Below are 20,194 nucleotides of genomic sequence, written 5' to 3' on the forward strand. Positions count from 1 at the left end.
AACCTTAAAGAAAAACCTAACTTGGGCTCAGGCTCAAAAAGAATTCCTAGAAAAGTTTAAGAAGGATTTCAAAAAGAAAATTAGAGCAACAGAAAAAAAATTTGGACAAGAAATGAGAGCAACACAAATGAATCATGAGAAAAGAGTTGATAAGTTGGGAAAAGATATATAAAAATTTGCCAAGGAAAATAACTCCCTAAAAACTAGAATTGGCAAAATGGAAAAAGAAATACAAAAGGTTATTAAAGGAAATAATTCCTTAAAAATCAGAATTAAATAAGTGGAAATTAATAACTCTATGAAACATCAAGATACAATAAAATTTTAAAAGTAAAAGAAAAATGGAAGTGTAAAATTTCTCATTGGAAATACAAATGACCTAAAAAAGAGATGTAGGAGAGATAATATAACAATTAATATACTAAAAGAAAGCCTAGACAATATCTTTCAAGAAATTATCAATAAAAAAACCCTTTTTTGGTATATTCGAACCAAAGGACAAACTAGAAATGGAGAGCACCCACCTGAAAGACATCCCAAAATGAAAACTCCATAGCCAAATTCCAGAGCTCACAAATCAAAGATCAAGTACTGCAAGCAATGAAAAAGAAACAATTCAAATAATGTGACTGTGGATCTAGCAACTTCCACATTAAAGAATTGTAGGGATTGGAATATGATAAAGGTAAGGGGCAAGAGCAGAATCTAGTATGTTTCAGCTGAAGTAAAAAAATCAAGGGTAACAATCATGATCTCAGACAAAGCAAAACAAAAATAGATTTAATCCACAGAAATATAAAAGGAAACTATCTTGTTGAAAGGTACCATAGACAATGTAATTATAGCAATATTAAAATATATGTACCAACTGGTATAGAATTTAAATTTCTGAAGGAGTAGTTGAAAAAGTTACAGGAAGAAATAAATAATCAAACTATACCAGGGAGAGAAATCTCAACTTTCCCCTCTTAGAACTAGATAAATCTAACCAAAAAAATAAACAAGGAAAAAGTTAAAGAGGCAAATAAAATTCTGGAAAAGTTAGATATGAACAGATTCTTGGAGAAAACTGAATAAGAAAAGAAAGGAATATAACTTTTTTCTCAGCAGTCCATGGTACCTACACAAAAACTGACTATGTATTGAGACATAAAATCTTCACAACCAAATGCAAAAAAAAAAGCAGAATTGGTAAACACAAATCATAATGCAACAAAAATTACATTCAATAATGGACAGTGGAAAGAGAGACTAAAAATTAATTAAAAATTAAATAGCCTAATCCTAAAAAACAAGTGGGTCAAAGAACAAATCATAGAAACAATTGATAATTTCATTAAAGAAAATGACAATAATGAGACAATATACCAAAATATATGGAATGTAGCCAAAGTAATATTTAGGGGAAAATTTATATAAGTCATTTCCCCAGTGGGCAAAGAATAAAACAGGCAATTTTAAAAGAAATCAAAGTTATCTGTAATCACATGAAAAAATGTTCTAAATCGCTATTTTGGGGTATGTGTGAGAGGCAATCAGGGTTAAATGACTTGCCCTGCATCACATAGTAAATATCAAACATCAGGTCATCCTGACTTCAGGGCTAGTACTCCACTACATCACCTTGCTACTCCTCTAAATCACTGTTGATCAGAGAAATGCAAATTAAAAGAACTCTGAAGTATCACATCATATTTATCAGAATGGCTAATATGACAAAAAAAGGAAAATGTTGGATGTTGGAAGGGATATGGGAAAACTGAGATATCAATGCATTGTTTGTGGAAAAGTGAACTGATCTAATTATTCTGGAAAGCAGAATAATTTGAAACTATGTCCAAAAGGCAAAGAAAGCTATGCATACTCTTTGATACAGCAATACCACTGTTAGATTTGTATCCCAAAGACATCTGAAAAAAGGGAAAAGAACTTTTTTTTTTTTAAATAAAGCTTGTTAACTTCAAAACATATGAATGGATAATTTTTCAACATTAACCCTTGCAAAATTTGTGTTCCAATTTTCCTTCCCTTCCTCTACCTCCTCCCCTAGTTAGCAAGTAATCCAAAAAAGTTAAACATGGTAAAAATATATATTAAATCCAATATATGCACAAGAAAAATCAAATCAAAAAGGAAAAAATGAGGAAGAAAACAGAATGTCAGCAAACAGCAACAAAGAGTAAAAAAGCTATTGTCATCCACACTCAGTTCCCACAGTGTTGTCATAACTATATTTCAAAACAAATTTGAAAGCTAAGAAAAAAAATGCATTATTGAAATGACCATTTATAATATTAAAGGACCATACACAAAACATACTACCCACCATCTTGTGATAGATTCAAGATGCAGAATGAAATGTATTTTTTGAAGATGGCCAAATAAGGAACTTATTTTGTTTGATTATATATATATATGTTACAAAGAATTTTTCTTTTACCTTTTTTTCCCCCAATGGGTAAGGGTAGGAGTTAAAGACAATGGATTTTTATTTTAAAAGTTAATTTTAAAAAGAAATAACGACACTCAGATCACATATACATCCAATTATCAAAGTAAAACAATTTTTAAAAGGCTCAACTAGACTTTAATAAAAACAAAGTGTGTCATTTTATTTTGAAATAAGATAACATTTTCCCATTTAAGTATATTATCTAATATTAAATAATAAAATGCCAACTTCTAATCATCAATTTCTTGGGAACTTCAGATAATTAAAACCACAAAAATATATACCAGAGAATCACTAAACAAGTTGTAGTACATAAATGTAATTGAGAATTACTAAGTGGAAAGAAACAATGAATACGATAAATGTAGAGAAGCAGAGAGATTTCTATGAAATGCTACAAAGTGAAGCAAAAAAAAAAAAATCAGGGAAACAATATGCACAGTGACTATAACAATGTAAAGCAAAAGATCAAGAAAACAATAAAAATTAAATATTATAAAATTGTAGTCAAAGTTTTCCTTTAAAACAAAGACATGGGAAAGTACTTCTCCAACTGATTTGTAGAGATGGGATTCCAGAAATGTGGAACATTGTCTATAAGATCAATCTATTTTAATACACTGGTTAATTTTACTGAGCTGTTGGGTTTTTTCCTGTTTTACTATTTGATAGAAAGGAGTACTCTCTAAGAAGAAGAAAGAAGAATATATTTAGGAAACTTAGGTGATATAAAACACAAAAGATCTAAAAGAATTTCTTAATATCCACTTAAAAAAAACTTCAGCTAGATATATATTAGGTAAAAATTAAAATAAATCTTGAGTATCATCTTTTCCATCAATAAAACTTCTCATGTCACTCCTATATTTGTATTTTTCTCATTGGTATTATCATTCTTCTTTTTAAAGTCTGCATTAAGGCCCTAAAGCTAAATCATTTTAATTCTCTTCTCCTTTTACCCCTAACACACACACACACACACACACACACACACACACACACACACATACACACACACACACACTCACCCACCTCAAGTCTTTCTCTCATCAATTATTAGTTGCGTTTATTTAGTATGTGCATCTTCCTTTTCTTACTGAGAAACAGTGTAGTTTAGAGAAAAGAACAGCAGATTTAGAGTGAAGATTTGAGTTCAAAAAGTTGTTGCTGTTCTATCACTTATTAACATATGGCATAGACTTCAACTCCCTGAGATTTAGTTTCTTATGTATAAAAAGTTTCTAATTTTTAGAACTATTTATAATACTTATGATTACTGCAATAACAAGTAATTTATGAGACACTATATGTTTGGTATTATTATTACCACTAGTTAAGGCTACATCAGGCCTAGACCATCACAATTGCCTTCCAGAATATCCTCTTATATATGAAAGCATACAAACTCAAATTCTAAAATATTAAGAAATAATTGTTCTAGTCTTCAAATGATTGGTGATAGGTGAACTGTGACTATAACAGTCACAAAAAATAAGTTTTTTATGCATTCACAGGCATTACAGAGAGAATTAATCTAAATGATCTAGTAGATTGCAGTTGCCTAGTAAAGTAAAATTAGCTTAAAAGAATTAAGTAGGAGGATAATTTTAGAATAGACCATTCAGCTGCAGGTTAAGTAAGAAAACAAATTTGAAAATAGTTTGTGTGACAGAGAATCTGTGTCTATACAAGTAGAAGTTTTCCCTTTGATTACCCAGTTATGCAAGGAATTTGAGAAAATCTGCAAAATAGGACCCATGTTAAAAAAAAGGCTGGCATGTTTGTATACAAATAAGTTAATAGAATGATACATAAAACATTTTACTAATTTGGAAAAAGATATAGATCCATTAGGGCTTGGGAGAGAAGGAACTAGTGCTGACAATATAACTGGAAATTGTGACACATTATTTGCAAGCAGAGAAGTGTAAAGTTAAGAAAGTAACTAGTATACCAGAATGAAAGTGAAACATTGACTCAAACAAAGAGAAATGACCGCAATTCTAACTTGTGCTAGGATTAGTTAGGGGTCGGAAGAATCAGCAGAATGAAGATTAAAATATAATTAAAAATGCTTGTGATGCTGGAAGAAAAAATTTAATAAAAGAAGAAGCAGAAACAATTAAAAGCATGGCTAATCATTTAGCAGGTATTAATTAGACTAGTGGCTCTTAATTTTTAATTTCTCAAAAGCAAGAAGACAGACAAGGATCCTTGGCAAGGACTAATCTAAAGGTTCTTATTGTGGTGGCTCTAAGATTATCCAGTAAGTGCCAACTGAAAAGCAGAAAGAAAAATCAGGCCACAAACAAACTTTGGCATCAATGTTTTCTAGAATTTATAAAAACCTCTGCCAGAAGAACTCCTCAGAAATACAATCCAAAGCCAGTCTCCAAGGAATGGCCAAACAGTTTAGGAACACATGAAGCAGACTGACTCCTCAGACAAGGATGTAACACAAGTCAAGAAATTACTACTTTGTCTTCTTCCCAGCAAAAACTACCTTACTCTTATATAAGACCAAGCCCAGTTTCTGCCCAATGAGATCTTTCCCTGCATGCTTGAGGAAATAATGGCTCAAAAGGGTCAAATTGGTGTTGCTGAAATCCAGCACTGGTTAGTAAGCTATTCTCCTTTAACATTCTAATATAGCCATACTAGAACTTGTTGATCTCAGATTTCCTTCATACTCTTATTGAAGAATCAAAGAGCTTTATGTTTATGTGGGTTATATCTATCTATATTTACCATATTAGAAATTAAAATATTTAAATATTATTAAGAAAATAATTTTGTCCTCACAGACCCTGTTAAAAGGACCAAAGAGGTCTCAAAGTCTGGTCTCTTAAGAATACTACCACCAAACTAACAAAAACCATATGATCATCTCAATAGATGCAGAAAAAGCATTTGATAAAATCCAACATCCATTCCTAATAAAAACACTCGAGAGGATAGGAATAAATGGACTTTTCCTTAAAATAGTCAGGAGCATATATTTAAAACCATCATTAAGCATCATATGCAATGGGGAAAAACTGGAACCTTTCCCAGTAAGATCTGGAGTGAAGAAAGGGTGCCCATTATCACCATTATTATTCAATATTGTATTAAAAAAGCTAGCCTCAGCAATAAGAGTCAAGAAAGAAATTAAAGGAATTCGAGTAGGTAATGAGGAAACCAAACTGTCATTCTTTGCAGATGATATGATGGTATACTTAGAGAACCCCAGAGATTCTACTAAAAAGCTATTAGAAATAATTCATAATTTTAGCAAAGTTGCAGGATACAAAATAAATCCACATAAATCCTCAGCATTTTTATATATCACTAACAAAATCCAACAGCAAGAGATACAAAGAGAAATTCCATTCAAAATAACTGTCGATAGCATTAAATATTTGGGAATCTATCTACCAAAGGAAAGTCAGGAATTATATGAGTAAAATTACAAAACACTTTCTGCACAAATAAAGTCAGATTTAAATAATTGGAAAAATATTAAGTGCTCTTGGATAGGTCGAGCGAATATAATAAAGATGACAATACTCCCTAAAATAATCTGTTTATTTTAGTGCTATACCAATCAGACTTCCAAGAAAATATTTTAATGACCTAGAAAAAATAACAACAAAATTCATATGGAAGAGCAAAAGGTCGAGAATCTTAAGGGAATTAATGAAAAAAAAAATCAAATGAAGGTATTGGCTAAGAAATCGATTAGTTGATCAGTGGAATAGGTTAGGTTCACAAAACAAAATAGTCAACTATAACAATCTAGTGTTTGACAAACCCAAAGATCCTAACTTTTGGGATAAGAATTCATTATTTGACAAAAACTGCTGAGATAACTGGAAATTAGTATGGCAGAAATTAGGCATGGACCCACACTTAACACCATATCTAGGGGTCCTCAAACTTCTTAAATAGGAGGCTAGTTCACTGTCCCTCAGACTGTTGGAGGGCTGGACTATAGTAAAAACAAAAACTTTGTTTTGTGGGCCTTTAAATAAAGAAACTTCATACCCCTGGGTGAGAGGGATAAACATCCCGTAGTTTTGAGGACCCCTGTCATATACCAAGATAAGATCAAAATGGGTCCATGATTTAGGCATAAAGAATGAGATTATAAATAAATTAGAGGAACATAGGATAGTTTATCTCTCAGACTTGTGGAGGAGAAAGAAATTTGTGACCAAAGATGAACTAGAGATCATCATTGATCACAAAATAGAAAATTTTGATTATATCAAATTAAAAAGCCTTTGTACAAACAAAACTAATGCAAACAAGATTAGAAGGGAAGCAACAAAATGGGAAAACAGTTTTACAGTTAAAGGTTCTGATAAAGGCCTCATTTCCAAAATATATAGAGAATTGACTTTAATGTATAAGAAATCAAGCCATTCTCCAATTGATAAATGGTCAAAGGATATGAACAGACAATTTTCACATGATGAAAATTGAAACTATTTCTAGCCATATGAAAAGATGCTCCAAGTCATTATTAATCAGAGAAATGCAAATTAAGACAACTCTAAGATACCACTACACACCTGTCAGATTGGCCAAGATGACAGGAAAAAATAATGACGAATGTTGGAGGGGATGTGGGAAAATTGGGACACATGCATTGTTGGTGGAGTTGTGAATCCAACCATTCTGTAGAGCAATCTAGAATTATGTCCAAAAAGTTATCAAACTGTGCATACCCTTTGATCCAGCAGTGCTACTACTGGGCTTATATCCCAAAGCGATACTAAAGAAGGGAAAGGGACATGTATGTGCCAAAATGTTTGTGGCAGCCCTGTTTGTAGTGGCTGGAAACTGGAAAATGAATGGATGCCCATCAATTGGAGAATGGTTGGGTAAATTGTGGTATATGAATGAATATTATTGTTTTGTAAGAAATGACCAGCAGGATGAATACAGAGAAGCTTGGGGAGACTTACATGAACTGATGCTAAGTGAAATACTGTATGAGGACATATTCTGATGGAAGTGGATTTCTTTGACAAAGAGAAGATCTAACTCAGCTTCAATTGATCAACGAGCGACAGAAGCATCTACACCCAAAAAACCCAAAAGAAAGAACACTAGGAAATGAATGTAAATTGTTTGCATTTTTGTGTTTCTTCCCGGGTTATTTTTACCCTCTGAATCAAATTCTTCCTGTGCAATAAGAGAACTATTCAGTTCTGCACACATATATTATACCTAGGATATACTGTGATATATTTAACATGCCATCTGGCAGAGAGAGTGGAGGGAGGGGAAAAGTTGGAACAGAAGTGAGTGCAAGGGATAATGTTGTAAAAAATTACCCAGGCATGGGTTCTGTCAATAAAAAGTTATAATTATTTAAAAAAAATAAAAAGAATACTACCTAAAAGTAATATTACTGCATTTGCCTCAGCTGCCAGGTACCTAAAATTGGTAAGCAAGACCAAGAAATCAACCTATACAACAATTCCTTCTATTAACATTCAAGTACATTTTACTTAAATAGCTAAGTATTATAAATGTAAATATATTCTCATTTTTATATTTATGTTTTCAGAATGGGTTAAAGTAGACTCTATGACAGTTATAAAAAGACAGCTGAAAGGTTTTATACTGTTTGGTATATCACATTTATTAACAGTGACCAAGAGCCTCATTTTGGAGGCAAAATAACAAAAGAAACCTATAAAGTTCTTAAAATGCATGATTACTTTCTTCCTATCAGTTTGTGTCTGACTCTATAACTTCATTTGGGGTTTTCTTGGCAAAGATATTGGAATGATTTGCCTTTTCCTCATTTTCACAGATATGGGGTTAAGTCACTAATCATCAGAAACAGCTGAAACCCCTTCTCCCAACATAATTGTATGCTGAAAATTAAGGTGGACTGGCTTTATGGTTTCTGATCTTTTCATCTTCTGTAAGCTTCCTCTAGTGGAGAGATTTTGGATTTCTTCAATTTATCCTTCAGGTCCAGGTGCTTACTCCAACTTCATCTTAAACGCCACCACAGCTCCCTCACATTATATATAAAGTATCAAAATTGCCCTCTCCAAAATTACCAACAATTTCATCACCAAATCCAACATCCTTTTCTTAATGTTCTTTTGTCTTAATTTCCTTGTAGCCTCTGTCAGTATCTATAATTCTTTTTTCTTTAATGTTCTTCTAAGATAATGCACTCCTCCCACCTGGCTGAACACTTCTCTGTTTCCTTTGTAGGGTCTTGAGATAGGTAATGCCCACTAATGGTGAGCATCCCAATATGCTTTGTCCTAGGCCTTCTTTCTCTTCTTCATTATTTTGGTTGATGAACTAATCAACTGTGATGGATTGAATTATTACTTCTATGTGAATAACTCTCAGATCTACTTGTTCATCTCTAACCTCTCTCCCAATCTTCAAATTTTGCATCTCCAGTTTTTATATTTAACAACTTGAACTGAAGGTCTCATAGACAACTTAAATTCAACATACCCCAAGCAGAATATTAGTTTTTTTCCTCGAAAACCCCTCCTCCCCCTTTTTTTATTGTCAGGAATAAAACCACCCTATCAGTGACTTTTAAGCATGCAACCTAGGAGTCATTCTGTGTGGCTAAGTCCCACTATTTTTACCTTCTTAGTATCTCTCATATGTATCCCTTTTTCTCCTGATACTGCCAACATGTTGTTATAGATCCTTATCAACTCATACTTTACTACAAAAGTCTGCTGGTTGGTCTTCTTGTTCCAATTTATTTTCCAATCAGTTGTCAAATGACCTTCCTAGAAGTCTGTGACCTAGAGATCATATACCCTTCTCCCTTTTCCTTTCAACAAACTGTAGTGGCATCCTATTAACTCTAGAATTAAATATAAAATTCTCTACCATTCAAAGCCCTTTGTAATATGGACCTATCCTATCTTTCTAGTCTTTTTATATAGTACTCACCTATACCTACAGATTTGGTAACACTACAATGTCTATGTCCCTATACTCTATGAATATTCACTAGCTGTACCCCATGCCTGGAACTTTTTCTATTCTTCCTCCTAACTTCCCTGGCTTCCTTCAAGACTCGGGTAAAATCCTACCTTCTACAAAGAACCATTCTCTATCCCCCCCTAATAATAAATCCTTAATGTCAGGGTCTTCCCTTTGTCCATTATCTCTCATTTACCCTAGCTATATCTTATTTGTATCCAATGTCATTTTCATGACAAATTCTTTTGTCTAGTTTTGTATCTTCAGGATTTAACAGAGTGCCTGACACATAATAGTTGTTTAATAAATGTTTATTGGATTGACTGATTAGTATTTATGTAACCAATTAGAATACATTACTAAAGAAATGTCAGCCAGGAACCTGTTCCACTTCATATCTATGTTGTTCTTTAACATAAAATATTCCTCATGTGCTCTTAATTTCCTAGAACTCTTAGCAAGCCCCTTTTCTATTTTAGTACTTTAAACTTTTTGTTTCTTGTATTGTTCAAAGAATTTCAGTAAAGCTTATTTAGGAAGGAAAAAAAAAAGAACCTTGCAAATATACATGGCGCAAAAATAAAATTCAATATTCAGCCTAAAAGGTAGCTTATGAAGCACTCAATTTTTGCTTTACATTCCTGGGAATTTTACGTTCCTATGGCTCATGACACTTGTGAGGTGTTTAGCGCTCCTTTAGCGTAAATCCCTCGCCCTGGTGACCACGGTGTCCCGGGCACCCTTTCTTGTCTCGCCTAGATGCCGCCGTCTCCCCCCTTCTCCGCCCTGCCGTCGATCCTAGACTACCCTTACCATCCCAACACCAGACCTGCAGTCACGACAAAGCAAGTGAAGACCAAGGCGATATAGAAGAATGGTGAATACTCGTAGAGCATCACCAGAAACACTGCAGCCATCAGGTGAGCGAAGCGAGAATCCCAGCCCTGCCAGGCCCTGTCCAACCCCGATCTGACTGAAATCCACTCGGAGATACCCTGACTATGGTAAGCCAGTGTGGACAAACCTGTTGCCTTCGCGCTCGCACGGTGTCTGTGCACTATACACCGAAATTAGCTAACTCGAGCACCTGAAGCTGTGAAACCAATCAAGATCATGTACTACCCTCGCCCCCCAATATGGATACACAGAGTTTTTAACATGGCTGCGGTGTGGATTCATTTTGTTTGGAAACAATACTAATTTTTATAAGGTTATTCTTTCACTCCCTTCCCTTCTCCTCCTTCTGGCTTTTGAGGATGAGAGGAGTTGTTAGTTAGGGGGAAAAAGGTTGCTGAAAGTTTTTTTTTTTTTTTAATTCACATATAAGAGAATAGGAAATTCAGAAAGAAGTACAATCAGGACAGTATTTCATTTAAATTCAAGAAAAAAATTATTATATGCTTTTTGTTTTGAAAGCAAGCAGAATGGAGATTCACAGTATCAGACTGTATTCTGCTGCGTGTACAAGAACTTTTTTTTAAGCATTTAAGTTAAAAATTTAAAAGAATATATCCCTTTAAAAGATTATGGTTGTATTAAAGGGCAGGGTGACAGTGCTGGTGACTTTAACTATGTCCAAAAAGAAAATCTGCCATTTTAGACAGCTATTTAACCTATAACCTAACAGATAAAATAAATGATGGCATAGGGAGCCATTTTGGTAAACATAACTAATGTCTTTCTGCTTTGGGCCCAACATTCCTGTCTCTTGTAGAAATAAAATTATCAGTATTAACTCTTCTCTTTTCTCCCTGAACCCTCTCCCCACCATTACCACCACACATCCCACCTCCTCCATGCAGAAAATTTGAGACAAAGAGAGAAACCTAGACAGAGATGAAGAGAAAAGAAAAAGTATAGGGTAAGATCTGTAGAGTTAAAAGAGGGGAAAAAAGGAAACATACTCTCCATATGAATTATATTAAAACAATCAGTATAGATTCAGAATATCAGTTTTTAATAACTGGCTGAGGGAATCAGACTGACCAACTAGCCAAAGAATATTTTAAAATTCCAATTGTTCTTTTACCTAAGACCATCTTGATTCTGGAGAGCTTTCTTAATTTTAATAAGCTTCTGGCTATTGTTCAAAAAATTGAAAACCTAAAGAATCAAAATATGTTTGAACACTAGGTTTTTTATCTCCATCTACTGCATATTTCCAGATTTGCTGGAAGGAGTTAGATACTGTTGAAAACAAAGATGCGAGGCAACATAATGAGAGGTTGGAATTAGGATGAATTTCTTTTTTGCTTCTGTTTTCTCTACTATTGAAAACAATCTTCAGATTAAGAGAGAAAAAAGTGGTTAATAAGGAATTGAAACTCAAAATAAATGATAGGATAAGCTATCTGTCTTCTATCATCTCATGTTACAAGACTGGAATGAATTGCATATCAGGATTTCAAATAGTCCTTATTGTTCTCTGAAAAATCAAGAATTAAAAATACTTTAGTATGGTAGATAGTGAATATAGGTTTTGATGTTCAAATAAGGAAGACTGATTCTTCTAACTCTACACTATTGAATTTAACTTTGATTATTATTCAAATTTTAAAACATATTGTTAAAGCTATAGTTTGTGAGCCCTTGGAAAGTCAAATGATAAAAACTAAGCCAGCATAGGTTTGTTAAGAATAGGAAACATGAAAACAAATAGGTCACATCAAAGCACTTTCACTCCTTTTTTCTTTATGATTACTAGACTGGTATTTTGGTGGAATTCAGTAGCTAGGATTCAACTGGATTTGAGAAATCTTTATGCGCAACAGGTAGACATATGATACAATCAGGCAATTTTAGAATATATTAAATAGAAAGACTCAAGAGTAATCATTAATGGGTCAATGACTATATAGGAAAAGGTTTCATTATAGTTTTCTCAGTATGTCTCTTTAGCATTTTTGTTCAACATTTTTGTCAGTAACTTGAAGGCAGTGATTGAAAGAATACCTGTCAAGATTCTTCACCATGTGAGTTAGGCTACTTTTCCCCCTAAAAGCAAAGAAAACTGTCCTTGAATCTTGGTTGGTCTAGGGGCTAAGACTGCAACCTAACAGCATAAGAAAGCAGCTCATAAAGAGTTAAGCACACCTCAGGCTTGACTTGATGAACATTCTATATATTCCTGGAAGGTCACTATATCCTGCCTTACTGGTCTGTATGGAGTTGAGGGCCAAGTTTAGCTAAATTAATGCTATATCTTTGTTAAATATCCTCTTCATTTCAGAACTATCCTTTTGTTATCTATTAAATGTGCTGCCAGTACCTCATTTCATTCCAATCTTGAATCTAAAGTACCAGACCAAACTGAATAAAAGCTTACAATACTTTAGCATAGTTAAAAGCAGGACTGGGTCAAAATGGTATCATGACTCACATTAGTTTAAGTGGGAGAAAGGCAATGCAAATACAAAAGATATTCTAAGAAGTTAGCCAGATAGCAGTGTGGCACTCTGTGGAAAGGACTCTTTTAGTAGCATATAGAATCTTCTCAATGTTAGAGAAAGGCAGCCCTCCCAATGATGCAAAGCAATTAGCTCAGTGGATGGATGATAAAGGAGGCTAACAGAAATGCTAAAGAAAGCATTGGGTCCAGAATTCCCTTATTATTAGTATTTCTATAGAAGTTTTTCAGCATAAGGGAAATGAAGGTGAACTAACCTGGCATATTCAGCAACTACAAACAAAGTTCTTGTTTTTAAAAAAGAATGCCATGATGACAGAACAGTTGAACTGGTAACAGCAAAATTTTAAAAGGAGTGACACTGATGTGGGTCAAGATTTACATACTTCAGATAGGAACCCATAGGCTGAGGGCAAAGAATAGTCTCTGAACCAAAGGTCTTGCTTTGTTTGTTCATATGTCCAAATCTTCATGATCCTATTTTGGGGTTTTCTTGGTAAAGATACTAGATGGTTTGCTACTTCCTTCTTTAACCCATTTTTACAGATAAGGCAAATAGGATTAAATGATTTGACCAGGATGTAAAACTATATTTCAACTCAGTAAGATGAATTTTCCTGACTTCAGGCCTGGTGCTCTACCTACTTTGCCATCTAGCTGCTCAAAGTTTTGCTGGAAGGAGTTAAATCCTGTTGAAAACAAAGATATGAGGCAATAGAATGAAAGGTTGGAATTAGAATGAAAATTGGAAACTGTTATCAATGTGAAGAAAGTTTCTGGCCTATCCTATAACTTATTGCCAATTGTTATTCCTTCAGAGAAGTTAGAAGATGGGTGAACTCTGACCACCAAGGACCTGAGGAAATTGCAGGAAAAATTTAAACAGCAATTTGATAAGTCACTGGAACAATGACTGATGAAAACCTGCTCTAATATAGTTAATGTAGAATTCTTTTTCACTCCAGAGTTTCATGGCTTAGGGAGACCTTAGAGGACTCATTTTTGTAAAGCCAGTTAAATCACTTGGAGGTACAGAATGAGGCCTACCTAGTCTTCTTTTTTAAGTGATTAAGATGAATAATTACTAACAAAGATTCCTTATGTAGCTTGTTCTTCATTATGGATCTATAAGGAAAGGGGTGAAATTTTTGAGAGATGAGTTTGATGGATTGGATCTATATCACTCTGCTGGGGTAACCATTCCCTTAGGGTAATTAGTCCCTAATTGTGCCTAATAGGCACAACTCACTTATTTTCGGTCATTATATTGAAGCAGACAAATTATCTATTGATATTTAAGCAAATAATCATAGTGATCTTTGGACAACTAGTTGCTGGTGCAAATAGAATTCTGCAGGTGGAAAAAGAAATGCTTTCTTTGTGATTGCTAAATGAAACAAAGGATTAAAAAAGCAACTGAGAGCTAGAGTATGGTGATACTGTGAAACTATAATAATGATATTCAACAATGGAGCCCACAAAGGTCCTTTGTCTCTAACACTAACACATCTAAAGAAAGAAGCATCATAAGCTCTTGGGATTTGTACTTGTACAGGCCTTGGGGTCCTCAAACTTTTTAAATAGGGAGCTAGTTCACTGTCCCTCAGACTATTGGAGGGCCAGACTATGGTAAAAAAAAAAAAACAACAAAAAACAAAAAGCAAAAACTTTGTTTTGTAGGCCTTTAAATAAAGAAACTTCATAACCCTGGGTGAGGGGGATAAACTTACTCAGCTGCTACATCTGCCCACGTAGTTTGAGAACCCCTGCTCTAGAACAATTACTGTGACTAGACTCAAACTGAAGTCCCTTAGCTATTCTAGGAATTAATATCAAATAATAGATCTTTAAGTAGAGGTGTGAGTGAAAAAGATATTTCTTCATTGGTAATAAAGACTAAGGCTGAAGCACTTCATTATACTAATTCTATATATGTCCCATTGAGGCAGGGAGGTAGCACATGACAATAGAGTATAGATTACAGGGAGGTAAATGAAAGTAGCTGTGTTTGACCTAGTCAATGTGACAGACTGGGTAGCTCAAACCAAAGGTAAATGGTTTGTTTTTCATCTCATCAGGGCTTTGTTTTTCTTCCTCTAACTAGTCGGGAACAGGTCATTTTCACTACTGTTCCCTTGGTGACCTGAAAACCTTCCTATATAATGCCATATTCTGGTGAGCAGAGACCCTAAAAAAAGACTCCATTTTTGGAGAGCATGGGTGTTCATAACTATGTTGTTGACATGATGTTAATTAATTAAGTTGGATGTGACAGAAGAGCTTAAAGTTGCATGACTGGTGTATGAGAAAGCCTTGAGGGGACAGGTCAAATAAAATCTTCATCTATATTAGTGATTGGGTGGTAGCTGTAGGTCTTGCCAAGCAGTCTGGGATTTAGGAAAGACTGGAATGGATAATTCTTTTCCAGTCAAGATCCATGGATACTGCCAATGTTTTCTCCAATGTCTGTGGGGCATATCAGTATTTGAGTTATATTACATTCTTTCTTAAAATGAAATAGGATGGTGTCCTTAGGAGATTGGCAGAAGTTGGGGAGTGCCCATGCCCTGTTGTGCTAGGCAGAGATAATATGATACCAAGAATGAGATACTTCTGCCAATGGGGTTCTTTATGCCAGAGTACCCACTTCTCTTAAATATTCCTTTACCTATTCCCAACTGGAAAACTAGTACTCTTTCTGATCTCAGATAAGGGACAAATCTGTCCTTGCTAAATAACATCTTTGTTTTCATGCCTCTGAGAATTGGAAGTGGATATACTGCTTCCCAGAAGCCATGTTCATATCAAATAAAAGCAACTCTAGGCAAGGGAGGACTCTCTGGTCTATTTTTCAGATACAGCCTTCAGGAAGACTCACCTAACTAGGATGGACTCTTCTTACACAGAATTTTAGTTGATTCTCTCTGATGTTTCTTAATTCTGTCCCCAGGCCTTGAGATCTTTACCCACCTAGAGAGTCTCATATAACCTCCAGAAATAGCTCAGATCACATGTATTCACCTTATGAATATAAATCTTCTTTCACCAGCAATGGTTCCAAAAAACTCTTCCCAAAACAGGTCTGGTGGACCAAGAGGTGGTATTGTTGAAAGGTGCTTTGCTTTCTAATAGCTTCCAGTTACCTAAAAGGTCAGCCCCCAAGAAATCAGTGCCTCTTAAGAGTTGACAGCTATCCTTCAACATATGAGTCGCCACACTTGCCCAAATACATTTCTGTACAAAGATATTATCTATTGACCTTATCAATATATCTGTACAAAACCAATTATCTATTGACTTTATCCCTAGTGGGCATCTTTTTCACACTACCACTAAGTAAAATTGAGTTTACTTTTATTAACTATTAAATGAACATATATCTTATTTAATTCCAATTTCAAACCCAAACTACCACATTGGCCTGAGCCAAGCAGGCCTGACATACAATAAAGGGATAGATGGCATACTTGTCAACCTTGCAGATGACAGAAAACTAAGAGGGATAGCCAATATGTGAGACAGCAAACTCAGGACGCAAAATGATCACAGCAGGCCAAAAGGATGGGCTAAATCTGGTAACAATAATAATTGACATTTACATAGCCCTTTATTTGTAAAGCACTTTAAATATATGACCTCATTTGATCCTCCAAACAATCCTAAGTACTATTTTACAGGTGAGGAAAGTGAGGCCTAGAGAAGTTAAATGAATCTGACCATGGTCATACAGTTATTATGTTTCAGAGGTAAGATTTGGAATCAGGTTTTTCTAACTTTAATCCCACAATCTATCCAATATGTCCAGTTATCTCCATAGCATGATAAAAGTCAACAACTCAAAAACTTAACTGCACCAGTGATATGTAACTAGACAATTCACCCTGAAGAGACCCAGCATTTCTGAACTCAAGGTGAGTCAATAGTATGTGTGACATGGCAGTCAAAAAAGATAATGTGATATTAAGTTACATCAGAAGAACTCCATTGTCCAGAATGATGGCAGTAAAAGCTCTGAAATACTCTATTCAAGTCAGATCACAATCAGAATAATGTGTACAGTTCTAAGTGTCACACTTTATAAAGAACATTAATAAACTGAGTATACAAAGGAGTATTGACTGGACATGAGAATTCTGGGGGCCATGATATATGAAGATCAAAGGAACTAAGAATTTTAGCCTAGAAAAACAAAGAGAATCAAATTCAAATATATAAAAGGATGTCAAGGAAAAAAAGATCAGATTTTTTTGCTTGCATACAGAGAGCAGAAGGTGGAAGAAAAGGGATTAAGTTGCAGAGAGCCAGATTTCATTAGAAAAATTAACATCCTAAAAATGAGAAAAAAATTAAAAGTAAAAGGAGCTGTTATAGAGGACAATGGGTTTCCTGGCAAGAGAGGTGAGGAATGGTGAAGATCTTAAACTGGAAGATAAATGATTACTTGGTTGGCTGTTTTTAAAAAAGCAATTTTATTTGAAATCATTCTTGAATTTCTTTCTGTTATCTCATTATTTCTGGAGAGTCCAGAGGATTCTTTCATTAGGCATTAGTAGTTCATTTTTCTTTTTCTTTTAAAAACAATTTTTCTTTTTTCTTTCTATATATTTAAGTGTAAATTTTTGAGTTTTATTGATTTTTTTCTTCTCCTTTTAGAATCCTTTCTATTGGCTAATTTACATGTTCATTGAGCTTTTATATTGAGGCTTTTTCTTTTTAAGGCATTTTAGTCTTTTCCTTGTTTTCCCTTTCATTCATTTTTTTGGCTTTCTTCCTTTTCCCACTTCTCCAGCAACATGGTATACAATGGAGTCAAAGGACCTAACTTAAAATTCTACCTTTGACAACTACTAGAGTGACCTTAAGCAAATGTTTCCTTATCTGTAAAATTAGAGGGTTGGGAACTTCCAGCTCTAGTGCTAGAATGATAAAGGACCTAAGGTGAGTGGGAAGTTGGCTTATAAGGTAGGGGGGAGAGAGAGAGAGGGAGAGCGAGAGAGAGAAAGAAATGATGGGTTGGAGGATGAGGGAGGGAACACAATCAGTCCTGGTGGTTTCTAGTTCCATTTGTTAAACCCAGGGGGCTATTCATCTCTTTTCTGTAGGTCTTAGGGTAGCAAACCTAGCATGTTTTTGAGTTTGCCCAATTCCTTCTTATACTCTCCTTCCTATAGTTGGATAGAATTATCAGTTATCACTTGTTGTAGGATGAGCAGGTTAGGGGTCCCTATCTCTAAATCCAGGTCCCAGCAAGGAAATACATTTTTAGGCCACTAATTCCTTCTTCCTCTTCCTCCTTTCTTTCACTTGAGTGGGCAAAATCAGTGTCTTCTGCTTTCTGTATAGTGGTGGGAGGGTAATAGAAGCATTTAGTTAGGAATCATTACAGTTACAAAGCATTCTATGCTCTGACTGAGTCAGAAACTTGTACTCACAATGGCGAGTAGAGTCATGGTGCTATGAGAACTTTAGGTATTAAAGTTTTCCAGTGTTAATTCATAAGTAATTTATATTGTTCAGAATTGGGGGTAGGGGATGGGATCATCATATGAAATCAGCTGTAATTTGTCTACTTTTGTCAAATAATTCCTTTGTTTTGGAGTTGGCAAAGAGAAGTAATGCAATAACCTCTTCCATCCTCCCATCCTTGACCTATTCAGCTATTCAGACATTTTGTTGGTAACATAATTAGATGATTACCTATAAATGATATTATATGATATTCTATTCACCAAATTTCAAAATTGGAAAGGACCTTAGGAGTCATTAGGGGTATAGGCTAGACTACATTATATCTGAATTCTCTTTTGAGTGTGAAATTATATCTTTAAAATCATTTAGAAGATCAGATCAGCAATAAAGAATCTTTCTTTCGTTTGCATTCTAAACAGGATATTTTTTCCACAGTGGAAAATTTCTTGGATAAATGTTTCCTGATTTTGTCAGTCTATAGTCACAACTACATGCATTTTAGTCAAATTCTTTTTAAACATCAATAAATAAGTTAAAGTGATATTTTATATTCCATATGTCTTTCAGATTAACTGTGAATCTATAGGAATGGGGTTAGTCATGAAAGATGACATTTCTTCTAATTATCAAGGATACCTTAACATAAGGGCAGAATACTCCCAAAGATTTTAAAAAGACTATAAAAGTAGGCATATGAGTAACAAGTGTCTGATGTCTTTTATTACTTTATAATCTCTGATCTTTTTCATATATACCTTTAAAATTTCATCCCTTCTAGCTTGGATTTTCTCTGTCCTAGTCATCAGGTCCAGTGACCCTTTCCAACTTCATCTTAAGTGTCACTGCAACTCCCTCACATGGTACATCAAGAAGTAGAATCCAAACATGGATCATTTTTTTATGTAACTAGTTAGAACACATTGTTAAAGAAATGCCAGTCGGCGTTTGTTCCATTGGTATATCTCTGTTGTCCTCTCAGTTTCAACATAAAAATGTTCTTCACATGATCTGACTTTCCCTAAACTCACAGCAAACTCTTTTGTACTTTCAAGGCTTTTAATTTTCATTTACATTCTGCATTCTCTCTCCAACCAGACCGCACTGATATTTGAAAAAGGTTAAAAAAAAAAAAAAAAAAAGGACCTCCCAAATGAATAAAGGACAACAATTAAAATGTTATTTAGCCTAAAGAATGAAGCACTTAGAAATACTAATCATTGTTTAACATTCCTGAGAAAGGATGTGGGATCCTATGCGCCGGGTGCAGGCCAGGATAGGCTCCCCACGGATTTCGGGCCCGCGTCCCTCTTCTCCTCCCGCTGTCATTCCCTCCCGTAGAATAGACATCCCACCGCGCTCGGCCTAGAAACCGGCTCCCCCTTTATCCCAAGCCCCTTACCATCCCAGCACCAGGCCGGTGGTCACAATAAAGCAGGTGAAGACCACGGCGATGTAAAAGAGTGGTGAGTACTCGTAGAGCATCACCAGAAACACAGCAGCCATCGAGTAAAATCAGCCAGGATTCGAGCCCTGTCCAGCACTGACCCGAATGAAGTATCCCGGAAATTCTTTTGGCTATAGGAAGCCAGCATGGACAAACTTCTTGGCTTCGCGATCTCTCAGCATTGTTGGTTACTGTGAAACCCCAGAATCTGAATGCCTTGAGTCTTGGAACCAATCAGAACATTGATTGCCTGAGAGTCCCGCCTCTTTTGCCCTGATGAGTGGTAGGATAGTAGGAATAAGGAAGTTCAGAACGGGAGGGACTTCGAGGTAACGTCATGAATTCCGTTTAACATATGTTGAGTTAAAAATTGTCTAGACGACATCAATTTCAAATGGGAGATTTGAAGTTAGCAGATAGATTAGGGATTGGTAAATAGATTTGAGAATCACCC

At 34.8% G+C, this 20,194-nt stretch overlaps 1 protein-coding gene across 4 annotated transcripts in view; it reads right to left on the minus strand.

Annotated features, from left to right (window-relative positions):
* CGRRF1 (cell growth regulator with ring finger domain 1) overlaps positions 1 to 19,936 on the minus strand; it is a 58,906-nt gene extending 38,970 nt beyond the window's left edge. For 2 of the 4 annotated variants that reach the window (XR_004232064.1, XM_012549124.3), the window contains exon 1: positions 19,696 to 19,915. Coding sequence is in view for 3 of the 4 variants with exons in the window: in XM_012549124.3 (XP_012404578.1) it covers positions 19,696 to 19,799 (104 nt within the window). In the remaining variant the exon portion in view is untranslated. Of the gene's footprint in view, positions 1 to 19,695 lie in introns of all 4 variants that reach the window. The other 2 variants (XM_012549130.2, XM_003756387.4) reach the window with 2 other exon arrangements.
* Positions 19,937 to 20,194: the final 258 nt, after the last annotated feature.

Source organism: Sarcophilus harrisii, chromosome 2 (assembly GCF_902635505.1).
Source record: "Sarcophilus harrisii chromosome 2, mSarHar1.11, whole genome shotgun sequence".
In the NCBI taxonomy this organism is placed as follows: domain Eukaryota; kingdom Metazoa; phylum Chordata; class Mammalia; order Dasyuromorphia; family Dasyuridae; genus Sarcophilus; species Sarcophilus harrisii.